Source organism: Schistocerca gregaria, chromosome 1 (genome assembly GCF_023897955.1).
Source record: "Schistocerca gregaria isolate iqSchGreg1 chromosome 1, iqSchGreg1.2, whole genome shotgun sequence".
Classification (NCBI taxonomy): domain Eukaryota; kingdom Metazoa; phylum Arthropoda; class Insecta; order Orthoptera; family Acrididae; genus Schistocerca; species Schistocerca gregaria.
Genome location: NC_064920.1, coordinates 854241336 through 854259711, shown reverse-complemented (window position 1 = coordinate 854259711; position 18376 = coordinate 854241336). Strand labels below are relative to the sequence as shown.

General features: G+C 43.2%; 1 protein-coding gene across 3 annotated transcripts in view; it reads left to right on the top strand.

The window, feature by feature from the left end:
• Positions 1-4340: 4340 nt before the first annotated feature.
• LOC126272747 (transcriptional coactivator YAP1) overlaps positions 4341-18376 on the top strand; it is a 328068-nt gene continuing 314032 nt past the window's right edge. The window contains exon 1 of one of the 3 annotated variants that reach the window (XM_049975818.1): positions 4341-5239. In XM_049975818.1, the coding sequence (XP_049831775.1) occupies positions 4713-5239 (527 nt within the window). In that variant the 5' untranslated portion in view covers positions 4341-4712. The remainder of the gene's footprint in view (positions 5240-18376) is intronic. The other 2 variants (XM_049975829.1, XM_049975840.1) reach the window with 2 other exon arrangements.

Genomic DNA, 18376 nt, shown 5'->3' with positions numbered 1-18376 from the left:
CTGCTGCCCTGGCCAGCACATTCTCCAGATCTCTCACCAATTGAAAACGTCTGGTCAATGGTAGCCGAGCAACTGGCTCGTCACAATACGCCAGTCACTACTCTGTATGAACTGTGGTATCGTGTTGAAGCTGCATGGGCAGCTGTACCTGTACACGGCATCCAAGCTCTGTTTGACTCAATGCCCAGGCGTATTAAGGGTGTTATTACGGCCAGATGTGGTTGTTCTGGGTACTGATTTCTCAGGGTCTATGCACCCAAATTGCGTGAAAATGTAACCACATGGCAGTTCTAGTATAATATATTTGTCCAATGAATACCCGTTTATCATCTACATTTCTTCTTGGTGTAGCAATTTGAATGTCCAGTAGTGTACAAGCTGAAGAAGCCTCTCGGGATCCGAGGGTTTCAACGTGGTAGTGAAATCCATCTCTCCCTCTGCCAACTTCCACTGCACTGCTCTGGATCCAAGTATTACTGTAAATTTGACTGATGGGGGAGAGGGCTGTTTGTTGCTCAGATTCATTCGGTCCAGTGGGCATAGCCATTACGTATGAAGTAAGTACTTTCAAAATGTGACATTTCTGTTCGATGGTTCCTCTGACGGACAGAAGACTATGGGGAGCTTGACGAGGTCGACCAAAGAGCAGTCCATAGAGATACAATTTAGCAGCACCCCATGACACCAACAGTTTCACGAGCAAATTTTCTACCTAATGCGAAAAACAGAGATACACTAACACCAGGCTGAAGACAAGACGCAGTGAAAGTGGAGTCTGATCAAAGGAGGCAGCTAAAGGAGCCAACACACTGATAGTGCGGACGGGAAAACCCTGGCTCCAGCTCGCAAGAGTGGACGAAGACGTCGCCTTCTGATCACATAATCACAGTGATGGGCCTTGAAACTCTCCCCTACGTATGTTTCCTCAAACAGGGAGAGGTACAGGCCCTCGGCTTTTCTACGAACCGGGAACTGCAGTGCAGAAGATGCCCACCACATGCTCTCCTTTCACAGAACGAGTGGTTTCGACTCCACGCCAGCGTTATTCAACCAAGGCAAGGTTAAGTTTCTCCAAAATTCCGGGTTTGGAATCATACATTATTAAATTCACTGATCCTTCAGCCCAAATAAAGTCAATATCAGCTCCAATTGAGAAATTTCTGATTAACCATCGAACCACAACACCTAACGGGATGTGGTATATGCAATACGCGACATCAGCCTACAAGGCATCATCAAACACGGCTCCCATACTCTCACTGAAGATGCAGCTCAACACCCTACATTCAGACTTTTTCCATCAGGTGCAGCGGTGTATCAGAAATTACTTGGGTTCAGAACTGTGAGAATGGAAAGTGGCAAAAAATGGATTGACTAACACAAGCGGCCGGCCGTGGTGTCCGTGCGGTTCTAGGCACTTCAGTCCGGAACCCCGCGGCTGCTACTATCGCAGGTTCGAATCCTGCCTCGGGCATGGATGTGTGTGATGTCGTTAGGTTAGTTAGATTTAAGTAGTTCTAAGTTCTAGGGGACTGATGACCTCAGATGTTGAGTCGCATAGTGCTCAGAGCTATTTGAACCATTAACACAAGCACACTGGAACCCCACGACCCTGTAGAGACTCCTTCAGCTTATATCTACAATTCTAGGCAGCTTGCAAAGGTCGGTGTAGGTCTTGACGTAGAGGACTGTTCTGTGAGAAACTTTGTCAGCAGCGTGAAGGATTGCACTTCAATATCAACGACCGCTTTGGTACAGAAGACGAAGACGACCTGGACGAACCCCTTGCCGTGCCACTGTCTGAAGCAGCTGAGGCGGCATAAGGTCTTAATTCATGTAATAGTTTGCAGTATTATACATCTTTATTAATCGTAGCACTAACAATTCAGTTAGAATGTTTTTTTTTTTTTTTTTCATTTGAAGAACAGCGACAACTCACTGTTCAGTCTGGACCTTCCACAGAACCAGGAGCTTTGTCTGGACCTTCCGCTGTCCAAGACCCCTCAGCTGCCGGCCGGAGTGGCCGAGCGGTTCTAGGCACTACAGTCTGGAACAGCGCTACTGCTACGGTCGCAGGTTCGAATCCTGCCTCAGGAATGGATGTGTGTGATTTCCTTAAGTTAGTTAGGTTTAAGTAGTTCTAAGTTATAGGGGACTGATGACCTGGGAAGTTAAGTCCCATAGTGCTCAGAACCATTTGAACCATTTGAACCCCTCACCTGGACGCTCTAGAGCCCAAGAAATATTGCCTAGGCCACTAACAGGCGAACGGAGATGATCAGAAAACTGTGCACATGGCATCGGTACAGGTATTTCTTTATATATCGATAGTTCACTTATTTTCCTTTTCTATCCATTTTCTATCTCTAAAAGCCTTCTTTCTTTTGCAGATGGAGAATCTTCTCGAAGTGATGACCCAATCCTACGCATGACATTCACTCATTTCATTTCTCATGTACATTGCTACATCGATTTCATATTCATCTTCCCATTTAGTATCATGAACCTCATATGTTGTAAATATAACTTGTTAATGTTTTCATCAAAGATGCTTGCCCGCCAATTCATTCAAAACAATCACTTTTAAGTATAATACACCAGAAGTATAGCGCCGATGATAGGTAGGAAGGTGGAAGGTGTTGTTCGGCTGTAGGGTGCAGAAGACATTTTTCGTAATTCCCGTTGTACTCCCTCCGACTGGTCGGCCGCTGCGACCGAGAGGTTCTAGGTGCTTCAGTTCGAAATAGCGCTGCTGCTGAGGTCGCAGGTTCGAATCCTGCCTCGGGCATGGATGTGTGTAATGTCCTTAGATTTGTTGGGTCTAAGTAGTTCTAAGTCTAGGGGCCTGATGACCTCAGATGTTAAGTCGCATAGTGCTTAGAACCATTTGAACCATCTGAACCCTCCGATTGTTTGAGAAAAGTTTGTGGTACAGATGTATCTTGTAGTAAATTTAATGTCCTTCCAAGTGGTGTGGGGGTTATCGTTTATAACAAGTATATTTTCGAGTTGTAAAGGGTGGGAGTGGACGTTTTTGACCTTTTTGCAGAATGAATAATAAATGACTGCTTTTCAGCGCTCTAATGTCGTTACCGCTCTATAGAAATGAAACCTGACTTTTGAATTTTGTAGTAAATTTTCTCTACTTTACTTTTATATAGAAGCAAGGTCTTTCGATATATTAGCGAAAAACTGAAGAATGTGCGAAAGTTTTCAAGGTTTTTGCGCTTTTCGTTGTGAAGTCAGCCTCCTGGAAGGCATCAGACATGAACTTCGGGATTTGGCACCCTAGAAAACACATAGAATCGATGAGAAAAAACTTCCGCAATGTTGTTACGAAAACGGATGTTTTGAACACCAGTTGACTGGACTACTAGTCTGACATTAACAGTTTCCTGAAGAAAGGTAACTGGAGCCTGTTACATATCGGTTAGTTTATCTCCATCGAATTTCTTAGCTTTTCATATAGAAGCTCCGTAGGCAAGGATCGGTAGTGATTTGAAACTGGTGAAAATACAAGGTGGTTCAAAGTGCACACTAATTTTTTCTAAAATGTTCATCACATTGCACAAAGATTGACACACTGATCGACCAATATATTACATAAATGTCCATAATCCTGCTCTCCTTTAAACAGCATGGGGATCTTCCGAACATTAGTATCGTTTTTTCGTCTGCTTTCTGGACAACTTTTTCATACTGCCAGACCCTGCAGAGGTTCTTTCCCTCAACGACAAGAGATTATTTTATTCTTTGGCGAACGTTTCATTCCATCTTTCCCGAACTGCTATCTTTAAGGCAAATCAGTAACGCACCTTACCAATTCTTGTACGAAATCCTTGCGTTAGTTAAGAGAGATAATGTTGTGAGAGTGTGCATCTGATGCTTTCGAATATTTCTACTTAAGTTGTCCAGTTCCGAAAATATATTGAGCAAATGCCCAATATTTATCGATCTTCATTTCTGTTCGGCACTAATCTTACTATCAACGTTTTCTTGGCTAGCCAATACAGCACTTGTTACTATGCGAAACTGTTTTCTTTTCGTAGTATATAGCAGTCCGTGTCTATGAAAGAAAGTACACAAAGCGTCAACATGGGTATAAAAGTAGCTCATTATCAGTTTGAGTTTTATAAGTGCGTAAAATAGCAGCGTGACCCTCAAAAGTATAAACGAGTAAGGGAAATAATGAAACTGGTGCAGAAACGAACACAATAATGCTAAAAGCAAAGGTATTGTGGTGAGGAAACTTTCGTGGTACCTGATGATTTCTTGTTAAATTTCTTTGTGGTCTGAGCAATGTTTTGCATGGCTTATGCGGCTGCAGGACGTCTTCTGCTGCCAGTCCTACGTAAGCAGGCGTCGTCAGCGGAGACAGCTAACCAGAGAGGGCGCTGGCGCGGGTGCGCGGGCGGCGCAGTTCGCCCGGCCGCCGCGTAGCGGCGCCACCGGCGGCGAACTACATTCCTCCGGCGGCGGAGGCAGACGGTAGCGGGAAGGAAGGCTGGCTGGCATTCCTGCGCGCCTTGCTGCTCGCCCGCCGACAGTCGGCCGAGCGCAGTGCTACGGTGTGGTGTGGTGTGTATGTGTTCGGGAGCAGGGGCGGTGGGGGTTTCGTTTTTTTTTTTTTTTTAATTGCTTTTGTCGCGACTCTCGCCTCCGCTCCCGTAGCGGCTCCTATCCGTAACTTGGCTTTCGACGGGTAGTCGAAAATGGCTCAGAACATTAATCAGGACGTGGACCAACATAAAAGCAATTTGGTAGTGCGGATAGACCAAGACTCGGACTCTGACTTGCAAGCCCTTTTCGACAGCGTGCTCCGACCGGACAAGAAGCGACCGCTGCAGGTGCCGCTGCGTATGCGCAAGCTGCCAGATTCGTTTTTCACACCCCCTTCGACGGGATCGAAGTCGCCCTCAGTGTCGTCCATCTCGCACAGTCGCGACAACTCCGCGGACTCTGCCTTCGGGACGGCGTCGGTGGCCGCCGGCCCCACGAGCGGCGGAGGCAACGGCGCCTCGGGGGCGGCCGCAGGCCTGCAGGTGAACCACCCGCGTGCGCACAGCTCGCCCGCGTCGCTGCAGCAGACGTACGCCTCGGCCCAGCAGCAGCAGCAGCAGCAACAACACCAGCACCTGAAGCAGCGCAGCTACGACATGACGCCCGTGGACGAGCTGGGCCCGCTGCCGCCGGGCTGGGAGCAGGCGCGCACGCCCGAGGGCCAGGTCTACTACCTCAAGTAAGTGGCAGCAGCTGCCGAGCCGCATTGAGCCTCCCTGCGTGCCACCTGTGCCCTTCACAGCCGTCCCCTCCTGCCGTGGTTCATACACCTTGCGCGGTGCGCACCGGCAAGTGCCTCCCGGTCCTGGCGTGCTGATCCACAACAGTGGCGCTCTGACGTACACACTCGACGGAATACAATTAATTGTTCTTCTTCTTCAGTGGATTTCTCATTTTTTGTGTGAGCTGGTTCTGGAATTTGGTGGCATATCAACACGCTTTATTATAATTGTTTATTTTGATGGTCTCACTATTTTGACATCGGACAACAATTCTAAATTTCATCATGTAATTTTCCGTTCTCAGCAATTAGCGTTTAGAGTCGATGTGGTCTTTTGTAAGGTAATACGCCAAAGAAATTTAGTGCAACCTTTGTACTGTAAAACGTGCATGTTTTCCGGTATATAACTCTTGAAACGTGTCAGCCAGAAAGTATCTAGTATGTCTCGTAACACAAATTAACGTTCTAATAGCAGAAAGACAAGGAACTGTCACGCTAGGCAACTAGATTCTGCTATGAATTACATAATGTACTGGCCTGACATTGGCTGCAACAAAGGATTTATGTCAAATGAGCATCACTTGCACAACACCCCCTCCTCACCACCCCCATACTCTGCCGCACCTCATCTGATCATGGCTGCAGCCGAGTCGTCATGCAATGTAAATTCTCTTTTATTATCTGTCCGCGGCTTTTTCACTTTTTTTTGTAGTAGTAAGTTTTCGTGGTATATTTTGGTTGTTTCTTACTCAAGTTCGATACATGTAAACGAAACTACCGGTTAGTTTCATTCATGTCTAAAGACTTCGATGTATGCCAGTGTCAGTCTGCTTTTCCTTTTCACTCTATTCTTGACTGGCTCTGGCAACTCATCTAGGCTCAACTTTATTTACCGAACTAAAATTCATGATAATATGAGCTTCCAGTGCCCTTCACATTCTCATGTTGACTTGCCTCTATTTCTGTAGTTTAGCTCCTGCGATAAGATGACCGGCGTTACAGCTTCCTCGGGGCTGATTATGAAGTGTTTATGACTTTCATAGAGGTGAATTTCCTTTTAATGTAATAAAGTCTCTGAGCACGTGATGCAGAGCGGGTTTTTGTCACATTATGAAACACTTTGGTTTATTAGTTAATCGTCTGTCATGACACACGACTGAAGCCTTACCTACAGGGTTTTAAGGCATTTCAGTTTCCATTGCGTAGGACGTTAGATTTCTCTTTAACTATCTTGACTAAAATTCCTTCTGGTTCTCCTAAAACACAACTCCCTGGAAGTTTGGCGTTGTCTTTCGGAGGACCGGATACAATTCCTTGAATTCCAGATTCAGCTACTTACTATGATGATAAAGGTAGCCCTAGGACTGAGGACAGCTTGCCCGAGTGTGACATTTATTCACTAACACACAAAATTAAAAGAACAAAGTCAGTAACTTTGTTTCTGTAACCCTACAGTGGAATACGAACAAAAGATTATTCTGCCGGTTGTGGAGTCACATTTCACTTTTCGGATTTAAGAAAAAGCTTTCTAGTTTTCTGTTAGATGTGGGTAGGCCCCTCTGTGCTGGTATTCTCAGATGGCACTGCCCTCGTGCTCAAGGCCATGCCGTGGCAGATGCTGATCCAAAGTCTGCTCACCATTATTTCCACAGTTCAACCAACAAATGTATAAATCTCTTCGTATACGGAGAAACCACAGCTGTGATGATACATTTCAGTGGAAAACGGCACCGGGTGCGTCAGAATGACTTGTTGATCACGACTAGTATCATGACAGGTAACAAACTGTTGACCTAAAGAACATACACCAACTATAATTAGAACAATCGTGAAACCGAACTGATAAAACTCTGACTCACATGTGAGATACACGGACCTTTCAATACATGTTGTATACACTGCGCATATTCTTATCTCTCTTGGCACTATTTCGCCGCTTGATTCTGCATGAATCTCAGTTTCGTCCTTCGCAACTTCCTTCATTACTGGAGTATATTTATTCATTACTTTTGTCATATGGTCTGCTTATTTGTTGCTTCTACAGTCTCTCTATTGCCAGGTTAATTAAATGTGCACGTCTCCGACCGAGAGTTATCGAAATTTTTTCGCCACCTGCTCAGTGCTAGTCAGTTTTTTACGTAATAGATCCAACATATTATGAATGTTTCATGTAATGCAATTTTAAAAAATAACCATACCAGATTGACATTTTCGTCACATTTAAACTTTCAGGCTTTTTCCTTAGCTAAAAACTAATGTTATAATAAAAAGTTGAAAAAAAGGTACTTCTTTCATACTCAATGCTGAAGATTGTGAACTACGTTGGATAGGAAACAGAAAATGCCATACTACTTATCACACTTTTACACTGGTTTGATGTTAGTCTCGCTATTCTTATTCACTACTCCTCATACCTTTCTAATCTTGCTCGCTTCTCCATAACCTTATTACAATTTTCCATTCCGTTCCTGAAATGCAATATCATTAGTGAATCCTTAACCCTATCACTATTAACTTACTATACCTCGCAACTTCATTGTTGTTTGCTATATCATTTTTACTGGACCATCTGCATTTTCCTCTGTTCAGTGCCGTCTTTTTCTCAGTTTGCAGGCGATATCACCCTGTATTCCAAGCAACCTCTTCTCCCTCTGCCAATCTGACCCTGGACTAACTTTGCTGTTATTACATGTATTTATTTACGATCGCGATTTCGCCTATTTTGTCCTGTCTAGTAATATTTCACTACGAAGCGTGTCAAGACTATTCATTCTCTTTAGTTAAGTTTCGTCATTTACATAAGAACATGTCAACAATATGCGTGTACCATGTGTGAAATTTGACAACTTTAACTCCATAATGCTTAAGACATGAAATTTGTAAACACCGTCCTAGTAAGAGGAGTGAAAATACGTTGAGGTTCTTCAGTAGTGGTTATTACTTGAGAATTGCACAATAGCCGAAATCGGGACCGTAATTATTCAGTCAAGGAGAGGGGGGAGATGCTGTCGTTTCTGAAACACTGCTGAATGATGGGTGAAAGTAAAAAGAAAATAAAAACTTTGTTCTATTGACGTTGTAAGTCACTTGTCTGCCTGTATTAGCATTTCAGTTACACGATTCTAAAGACTCGTCTCTTGATGCCTACAAAACCAATCAAAGTTGATTTCTACGCCTTTTTTCCGACAAAAAGATGGTCACATTTCCTCTAGTACTCTGTTCTTAATTGGTCGTTTTCAGTTAAATCTACTTCCACTGAATTTTCTAGCGGTTACTCTACTACACCACAGTTTGTGTGAGTAGAACGTGAAACTGATTCTAGTAGGTAGTTTCCGCATGGATATGCTGCCGCTTACCACGACGTTGCCTCCCATGTTCGTGGGACAACAGTTGTAGGCCGAGCCTGCAAATGCACTAGAGTCTTTTGTGTGGGTAACAAGCGTATTCGTTACCCAACAAGATCGAGCCATCTGTTTGCTTTTCCTTTCCATTCATTTCTACCGCCGTCGCAATTTATAGTGGGAGTTATTTAAAGCGCAGCCTCCGTGTCAGTCGACGACGCACATCCGGGCAGCCTCTACACACACACACACACACACACACACACACACACGCACACGCACTGGAGAGCAGTAACACATTTGTTGACGGCAGAGTAAAAAGCGAGCGCACTTGCGGGCACGGCATATGCTCTTCACGAGGGTGCTTTAAAAGGAAAGTGAGGGAAACTCTCAAGCAAGACCGCTGTCAAGTATATAACAGGAATAAGGCAAGAAGGCGGTAAACAGTAGGCGTCGCAACACTTAGGCGGTGTTCGTTGTGCTGGGAAAAACTTCGCCAGTGGCAAACTACGTCTTGTGGTGCGTTGTAGTGTCCCGAAGTACGTAACAACATTGATAAGTCAATTTTTGAATTACAGCCTTTTAAGAATTATACAGCGGGCAAATAGTTTCTTGATGCAAGAAAAATGGGTGGCGTCTCATTCATACGGGCAGTTAGGACACGCAGATTTATTTGTTCGTCGGGACAGTTATTTGACAATTGAACACGAGAAAAAAAGTTTGGAACTCAGATAAAGCAATGTTTTAATCTTGACCTACCATTCACTTACTCAACATAACAGGTATTCCTTTCTCCTGACTCTTGGTAACAAAAGTCAAAACTATTTTAGGAAAATATTTTAATTTATGATGATAAAATTAACGTGAGCGTCTACAGAATGCATGAGAAATACGTGCTGTACTCTACAGGTAAATTACTTAATGAAATGACTTCTTGAATACTTCAGATGCAAATTATTTAATGTAGCATAGCAGTTCCTACGGTCCTATCTAAAATATAACAAAATAAAAGTGAGATATTACTTAGAATTTCTTCTTAAGCAGTTTAGAGTCATTCGTATTCCATCTCTGAGGCGATAATACCTACAGCATACTTTCTCTTGGTACAGTTATCGTTTTCTTCCCCTTACGTATTCCACCAGCTTAAAATTTTCTGTTTGTAATTCTACTGTTATACCTCATGTTAGCTCAGTCACGTCACATTCATTGACAGTTTTTTTAATATGATTACGCTACTATAGTTCATGACCGATATTGGAAGGCCGGCGTGATAGCCGAGCGCGTTGACGCGCCGCTTCTGGGATGCGGGGAGTAGTGCCTGCCCCAAATTTAATCCGCCTCGCTGATTAACGACGAGGCTCAGGCGTGTGAGCTGGACAGCCCGGATATGGGTTTTAGGAGGTACGCTACATCTAATAAGCTAAATACTGGCCTGGACTCCACGTTCCATGCGCGATGCACTAAGCTGCTCTTTTTTTGGCAGTTGGTAAAAAGGTAACGAATATGCCACACAAGTTTCCACTGTCGTATTCTGGCGAAAAATCTTTCTAAATTCCTATTTTTATGTCAGAAAACGAACGTAACCTTTTATTCTCTCTCATAAATCAATAAATACCGTTAAAATGAATTAGTCCCGTCTTTGAATCAAAGAAAACAAACATCTGATATAGATAATTCTGCATTTAAATACTGTCACACGTGATGATGATGATGATGATGATGATGATGATGATCCGGTCACCACAAGACTGCTGGAAAAATTCACAAATAAGTGATACTGAATTATGCACTTTCAGTACTTTTTGTTTTAATAAAGAAAAGGAAAAGGCAAGCTTTTAAATAGCTGGAGGTAATATTACTAAGCATTATGAGATGGAACTAACATTTAAAATCAGTAGTTGGTAACACTAACGGCAGGGAGTCGTTTATCGGGATGAATCTGGAAAACTGCAGTGCAGCTGTAAGGGTCGTGAGTAATCCTGGAGCACTGACAGCAAACAATGCACGAGTTCACAGATGCTATGCTAGAGCAGTAACAAGGCAATACATACTGCAAGGAAATGTAACGGAGATTACTAGGAGACATAAATGAGGACACTTCGAAGAAAATAAGCGGGGTTCGCTTGAAACCTTTTTTGGAATGTTGTAGAAAATCAGCTCTCGAGGAAGATCGTGCGATAATTCTGCTGTCTCCATCGTATATTTCGCGAAGAGAGAATGAAAATAAGAAAAATAAGATATATTAGAGAATATAGCGAGGGATATCAACAGACATATTTCATTCGCTCGAAACGAGCCGTGTACAGTGGCTGTCAGAGACTACTAGATGTTGAGCCTCTTCCGAGGCCGGAGAAGGTGAACCATTCAAACAGAATCTTGGTAAAATAGTGACTTGCCACGCAGTTAGCTGGTCACTCCTTCATCGTTACTTCGTTTCCCATTACACATATCGGACTCTGCTTTGGGCGGAAGTGTCAAATTTTTTGAAGGAACAGCCGGTACTATGCGGAAAACTAGACTCACACTTTAACAAATTTTCATGGATCACGTTGCTGATGATATTTTTGGTGCAGTTGGAAGAGAGTACGAAACAGTAACTGGTAAAGAAATTTGTTTGCGTGCTATGAAATATCGGTTGCTGATATTGATATAATTTCTGTCGAAGCGCGCTGCTTTTGTCGTATTCAGTTCTCATTGCTCGGCAGTATTCCACACACGTACGGCAACGTTAAGATAACAGCCTGACGATGAGAGTCTTCACCGTCGAAACTCGTTCCTATACTTTGCTCCCAGTGTGTTGAAGGCTACTAAACTGTGATAAGCTGCTATTCTAAAAGAAAGGAGAGAAAACTAGCGGAAAATCGCTTAAAAGTAGCTGACCATTGATAAGTTTTAACTGTCAAAGGAACTGAAATTTTGAAAGTACTACTTTCTACTAAAAGTTGATAAAGACAAGTTGTAGATCTTCTCTGGAGTATTAAGCAGATTTACTGAGCGTTAGAATTATTAACAGGCCGACAGCTCTTTTTACATAGTTAATGTGACGGCGTCAAAACCTCCAGCTGCTCAACCTATCACCAGGTAACAAAGGTGAAGACGTAAGATGAGGAAATACAAATTGTCGGGAGTAACTGCTATGGTCTCTGGAGGACTGTGAGAACTCTTCCGGAGCAGCCACCGTAGGCAGCCTTAGCTAGCGAACGAAATATGTAAAGTTAATTATCACAGGAATGCTTCATGTAATTAATTTGAAATGGTTGTAATTTATTGAAATGTTCAATGAAGACACTCTTGAAAGCTACGGTTGGTAGCGTTAAGAAACAAGTGAATTTCGTTCGGTTCTCATACAATGCCTTACGACTTCTGTTGGAACAGATACTGCCGTCAGCCATTATCTCAAACGTCCTCTTAAACAGTCCGTACACGTTCAAATAGTTTGGCTAACTTTACTAGGTTTGTCAAATATTTGGCAAGCATAGAGGGCGTTGACATGTTTGAGAGAAATTTTGATTGGTGTTTGACAATAATTCTGATTAACTGTATGGAAACTGCGAGAAAAGATAGCATTCTCACCTGCTGAAATGGCAGAGGCGGTGCTTCTTTCCCAGCCTTAAATTACGCAGGAAGAGGTCAAGGAGAAAATCAACATTCCACATTCAACATACAAGTGGGAGTGCAATGAAATAAATGTTACCATGTTGTAATATTTTAATGAGCTGTCATTAAAGAGGACGAAGTAGAAGTGAATAAATTTCGCTTAATAGTGTCTTCTTTTTCAATGTGACAGCGAAGTAACTCAGTTATTAATAGCTTGACGGTCCACTCAGATAATTAATGTGATTAACAGATTTGGAGTGTAATATTTCCTTTAGTACTTTTTCTGTCCCAGTTCAAACCATTCCCTGGGCCAGACTATAGTTTACTTTTTCTTCCTATACACAGTGCTAAGATCAATGCAGGTATCGCTTTGTGTTAATTCCCACTAATGTGAAAATAGTTCATGACACGAACAGTGTCTGCTTCAAGAGTGACGTTAAACTGCCAACTTCGTTGGTACATCAGGAAATTCTTCTAGATAAGCTTAAGAATTGTGGTATGAGTGGGACAGTGCACAAATGGTTTAATTCATACTTAACTGGAAGACTGCAGAAGGTTGAAGTTAACAGTAGAGATAGTCTGCAAAAACCAGCCGTCCTCTAACAGGGGAGGTATCAAGAATGGTGTTCCACAGGGTTCAGTCTTGGGTCCCTTAATGTTCTTAATATATATTAACTACTTGCCCCACAATATTGATGAAGATGCAAAGTTAGTTCTTTTTGCTGACAGTACAAGTATAATAGTCACCCCCAAGAAGCAAGAATCAGGAGATGAAATTGCAAATAATGTCTTTCAAAAACTATTAAGTGGTTCTCTGTAAATGGACTCTCACTAAATTTTGAGAAAACAGTTTATACAATTCTGTACAGTAAATGGCATAACACCATTGATAAATATAGACTATGAACGGAAGTCTGTTGCTATGGCAGAATACTCAAAATTTCTGGGTGTGTGAATCGATGAGAAACTGAATTGGAGGAAACACATCGATGATCTGCTGAAACGGTTAGGTTCAGCCACTTACGCTATTATGCTTATTGCAAATTTTGGTGATAAACATATCAGTAAATTAGCCTACTGTGCCTCTTTTCATTCACTGCTTTCATATGGCATCATATTTGGGGGAAATTCGTCATTAAGAGTGGAAGTATTCATTGCACAAAAAGCGTGTAGTTAGAATAATAGCTGGAACCCACCCAAGATCACCTTGCAGACATTTATTTAAGGAACTCGGGATATTCACAACACTTTCGCAATACATACAGTCACTTATGAATCCAGAATGAGATTTTGACTCTGCAGCGGAGTGTGCGCTGATATGAAACTTCCTGGCAGATTAAAATTGTGTGCCCGACCTCCTTAGCAGGAGAGCTTCTGTAAAGTTTGGAAGGTAGGAGACGAGATACTGGCAGAAGTAAAGCTGTGACGGTCGGGCGTGAGTCGTGCTTCGTTAGCTCAGATGGTGGAGCACTTGCCGGCGAAAGGCAAAGCTCCCGAGTTCGAGTCTCGGATGGGCACACAGTTTTAATCTGCCAGGAAGTTTGTCACTTATGAAATTTGTCATTAATAACCCATCCCAGTTCAAAAATAACAGCGAAGTGCATAGCTACAACACTAGAAGAAAGAATGATGTTCACTGTTCTGGATTAGATCTCACTTTGGCACAGAAATGGGTGAATTATGCCGCCACAAAAATCTTTGGTCATTTGCCGAATAGTATTCAAAGTCTGACAAACTGGCAACCAACATTTAAAAGCAAATTAAAATAACTTTTGAATGACATCTCCTTCTACTCTATAGATGGATTATTAGATATGAAGTATTAACGGTAGAAAAAATTAATTATTTTGTGTAAAGAAACCTTCTGTTAAAGTGACACGTTCCACATCATTACGAAATGTATTCTTGATCTATGGAACAAGGATTAATGTATGTATGTATGTATGTATTTATCGGTTTGTTTAACAAAGCCATGGCCGCGCGGAGTGGCTCCGCGGTTAGAGGTGCCATGTCACGAACCGCGCGGCCCCTCCCGCCGGAGGTTAGTCCTCCCTCGGGCATGGGTGTGTCTGTTGTTCTTAGCATAAGTTAGTTTAAGTACTGTGTAAGTCTAGGGACCGATGACCTCAGCAGTTTGGTCCCTTAGGAATAACACGCAACAAAGCCATGAACAGGAAAGAGCGTATTTGACAAGCATTTCTGTCTGAGGGCTGCTCTTGGGTGAATGATTCCTGCTTGATTCATTCTTCTGTTCACATGTTTTACTAGTTATGGAAAATGTCACTGGTATTTCAATGCTTTATCAGAGAAATGAATGAAATGGCAAATCAGTGTCTTTATATTGATACATAAGTTGATATCGTTTTTGTTTTGCATGTTGGTATTCTGGTTGCTATGGGTTTATTTATGGACCGTCATTTTTTTTTCTTGTAGTTCACTGTTGCTCTTTGAGTTTGCGCGTTGTCTCTTTGTCATCCGGAGATAGTGAATGAAGCTGTGGACGCCAAAAGATGGAGAGCCAAGTGGAAGAATCGGGACATTTCCAACATATTCTTCTGCTTGGGTGACAGAAGTGGAGATAGATTGAAACATTTGCGTCGTATATAGGGATAATGCCATTGGAGAAAGGGCGGCAAGAAAATGGTTTTCGCGTTTTAAGGAGAACCGTTTAGGCATTAGTGACTCTCCACGTCAGGAAGACCTTCGGGGTTTGATGAAGATAGTTTAAAAGCATTGATCCACAATAACCCACTTCAGTGTTCTCGAGAACTGGTGATTGTGATACACTGTAATCATTCTACCATCGTAAAGCATTCGTATGCAGTGGGGAAGGTTCAAAAATCGGCTGTAGCCTGTGCCGTAAGCTCTAAGCCAAAATAACACAAATCAGCTGGTAGCTATACGTCCATCTCTGCTTGCTGCTCATAAGTAGACTCGTGAACAGCACCGACCATTCTTATCCTGCGTTGTTACCAGGAACTAGAAAAGGTGTCCTTCCGCTAACATAAGGAAGAGAGAGGAATGGGAGAGACAAACAAAACAGTAACTCTTAATACAAAGATCTGCCCATATCTCCAAGAGATAATGTTAGGCATCTGGTGGAACAGCAACGGTGTAGTGTACTACAAATTGCTTCCCCGAGGTATAACCATCAGTGGTGACATTTGACAACACCTGAGACGTCTTGCGGACGCAGTCCAAGAACAACGACCAGGAAGACTGCGTGATGTGATGCTACTCCACAATAGCGCCCGCTTGAATTCTGCTAGACTGACCAAAAACACTATACACTAACTGGTTTGGGAAGTCATTCGCACCAACCTAATTCACCTGGTGTTGCGCCGACAGATTTTCACTTTTTCCGCTCCCTACAAAAGAACTTCCTTTCCGGATGAAAATGCGCTCCGAACATGGCTCGATGAGGTCTTTGCCTCAAAACCAGGTGATTTCCAACGTCGCGAAATTGAACAGTTACTCAGCGTTGGTGGACCGTTCTCAATAATGCAGCATATTTATTGATGGCTAAAGTATCCAAGTTTGTCTGTGTGTTATCTGCGGGGAAACGCTACGAACTTACGCACCAAGCCAATAAAAGAGGGGCATCAAAAAGTTTGTTTCAGGGCGTTGCTGCGGCGTATATGCACGTGGACTCCGATTCGGGTATATAAGTAACTACATATACTCAACGGATTGTTGTGCATTGTCTTTTCGAGGTGCGTGCGGTAAACTCGGAAACGTGAACTATGGTGATATTATTACCAAATGGGTCCCAATAGGACCAAAGTGCAGTTATTCTTTTTTGGTTGCCGAAGGAAATACACCGGTGGACGTGCTTCTGAGAATGAAAAATAAGTATATGGTAGCACATCTGTCGAAAATCACTATTGTCCAAAGGTGCGATAAGAGGTACTACTGATTAATAATAACACACTTCTCCATATTGCAAATATCGTAACGTAGGAGTTAACGCCATCTCCAATGGGAGACTGTCGAGCACCGGCTCTGTGGTCTAAATGGTTCAAATGGCTCTGAACACTATGGGACTTAACATCTGAGGTCATCAGGCCCCTAGAACTTAGAACTACTTAAACCTAACTAACCTAAGGACATCACACACATCCATGCCCGAGGCAGGATTCGAAACTGCGACCGTAGCGGTCGCGCGGTTCCAGACTGAAGCGCCTAGAACCACTCGGTCACACAGGCCGGCGCACTGTGGTCCTGATGTCCCACCATGTGATTATCACACGTTTGTTCGCTTAAAACAGGCCTTGAGGGGTCGACGACTTCTGTCGGACGAGGAGGAACAGCAGGCAGTTACGCACTTCTTCACGCAGCAGGACGCGGTCTTTTACCAAACCTGGTGCGTCGATGGGACGATTGTGTCAGTGGTCACGGCGCCTGATTCCCGACTGTACGGCCTTCGAATGTAAACTTTTTGATCGGGCTTAGGGACTACCCAAAAATTCCTTCCCCACGGAATATATGAAACAATTTTTCGAGTATTTTTGTGGAAATTTGGGACTGATTGGGTGAAAAATATATCGTCTACCTCAACGACATTACTATTCGGGCATAAACACAGTTCCGTAGGCCTACGTCTTCCTCTGGCACACACAGACGTCACGTGTGACGCCGAGAGTACCCAGCTGTGGTGACTGGCGCCGGAGTGTCGAGTTCCGAGGAGAGTGAGCGGCACCGCGGCGGCAGCTGCCGGTGTCCCGCCCGCACGGCCACACCCACACCCACACGCCACGTGTGTGACACCTGTTGCGCCCCGCTGTCGCGCGCGAGGTGGGCGGCCAGCGCCTCGTGTCCCCTGGTCGTCGCCTTCACCTCGAGTGCATCGCTCACACAGGGGCTGGCGTTCCGGCCGAGCGTCTAAAATGGCAGGACCCGCCAAAACACCGATACTCTTACACAAGCAGAGCAGCTGTCATCTTGCACTGAATTATCGTCGTATTGCATTCGTTAAACATTCTGCGTCACCAAAAGAATGATTTTTATTGGTAATATTGTAAGCTGAAAATTCGAATGAATACGCACAAGAAACTTGTTAATCTGGCTCTTAGTAATCTATATATCCGCCTTATCCGGATTCTTTTTTTCTAAAAAAAGGAAAAAAACGCAACAGTGTGCGGTATCCAGTTGGTACGGAAGGGCACACAAGGTGTGATGAAAAAGTAAAGGGCTTTCTTTTGTAATTTCGTGTGCATCATATATCCGATTTTATGGTTTTTTATCTAGTTTTTGTATGTCCATCCTTTTGGCAGGAGGTCTTTGGGACTTACAGCCACCATATTATTTTATTTTATTTTGTTGCACCCAGTTTCAGCGCTTCATTGCGCTATCTTCAGGCTGTAGTTGATGCGAAAGGGATTGATATGATCTCTATACATATCGCATCAGTTGCCAGCGTAACTGGATGCGCAGAAAATGTCACCGCTCTAACCATTAACTGCAGACCGACTGGAGAAACAAGCAAACATTTGAATGTTTCTCTAGTCAGTTGGCACTTCGTTAGAGTGCTGACACATTTTCTGTGTATCCAGTTTTAAAAAAAAAGAAAAAAATAGTTTTAATGGCTCTAAGCACTATGAGAATTAACATCTGAGGTCATCAGTCCCCTATACTTAGAACTACTTAAACCTAACCAACTTTAGGACATAACACACATCCGTGCCCGAGGCAGGGTTCGAACCTGCGACCGTAGCACCAGCGCGGTTCCGAATTGAAGCTCCTACAACCGTCCGGCCACAGCGGCCGGCTATCCAGTTACACTAGCAACTGACGCGATATATATAGGGATAATATCAATCCGTTCCGCATGATTTACAACCTGAAGATAGTGCATTGAAGCGCCGAGATTGGTTACAACAAAATAAAATAAAATGCTCAGGACGGCTGTATGTGTTTCATTTTGTCACAAGTTTTTTTTCTATCTTGTTGGTACATAAGTCTCTGATGTATGTTTGCATTTGCAGATGTTTTAAATATTTTGTTTACTGTCGACATTTCTAAAAGATTTTATGTATTTTCGAGTGATCTGCAAAGTTTTGCTTTCGAAAAACATAGATCAAAGAACTTGCGTTAAATTTTGCTTGTAAAATGGAATAATGTGAGGCCCCGCATTAGAAATGTTGACAGTGGCTTTTGG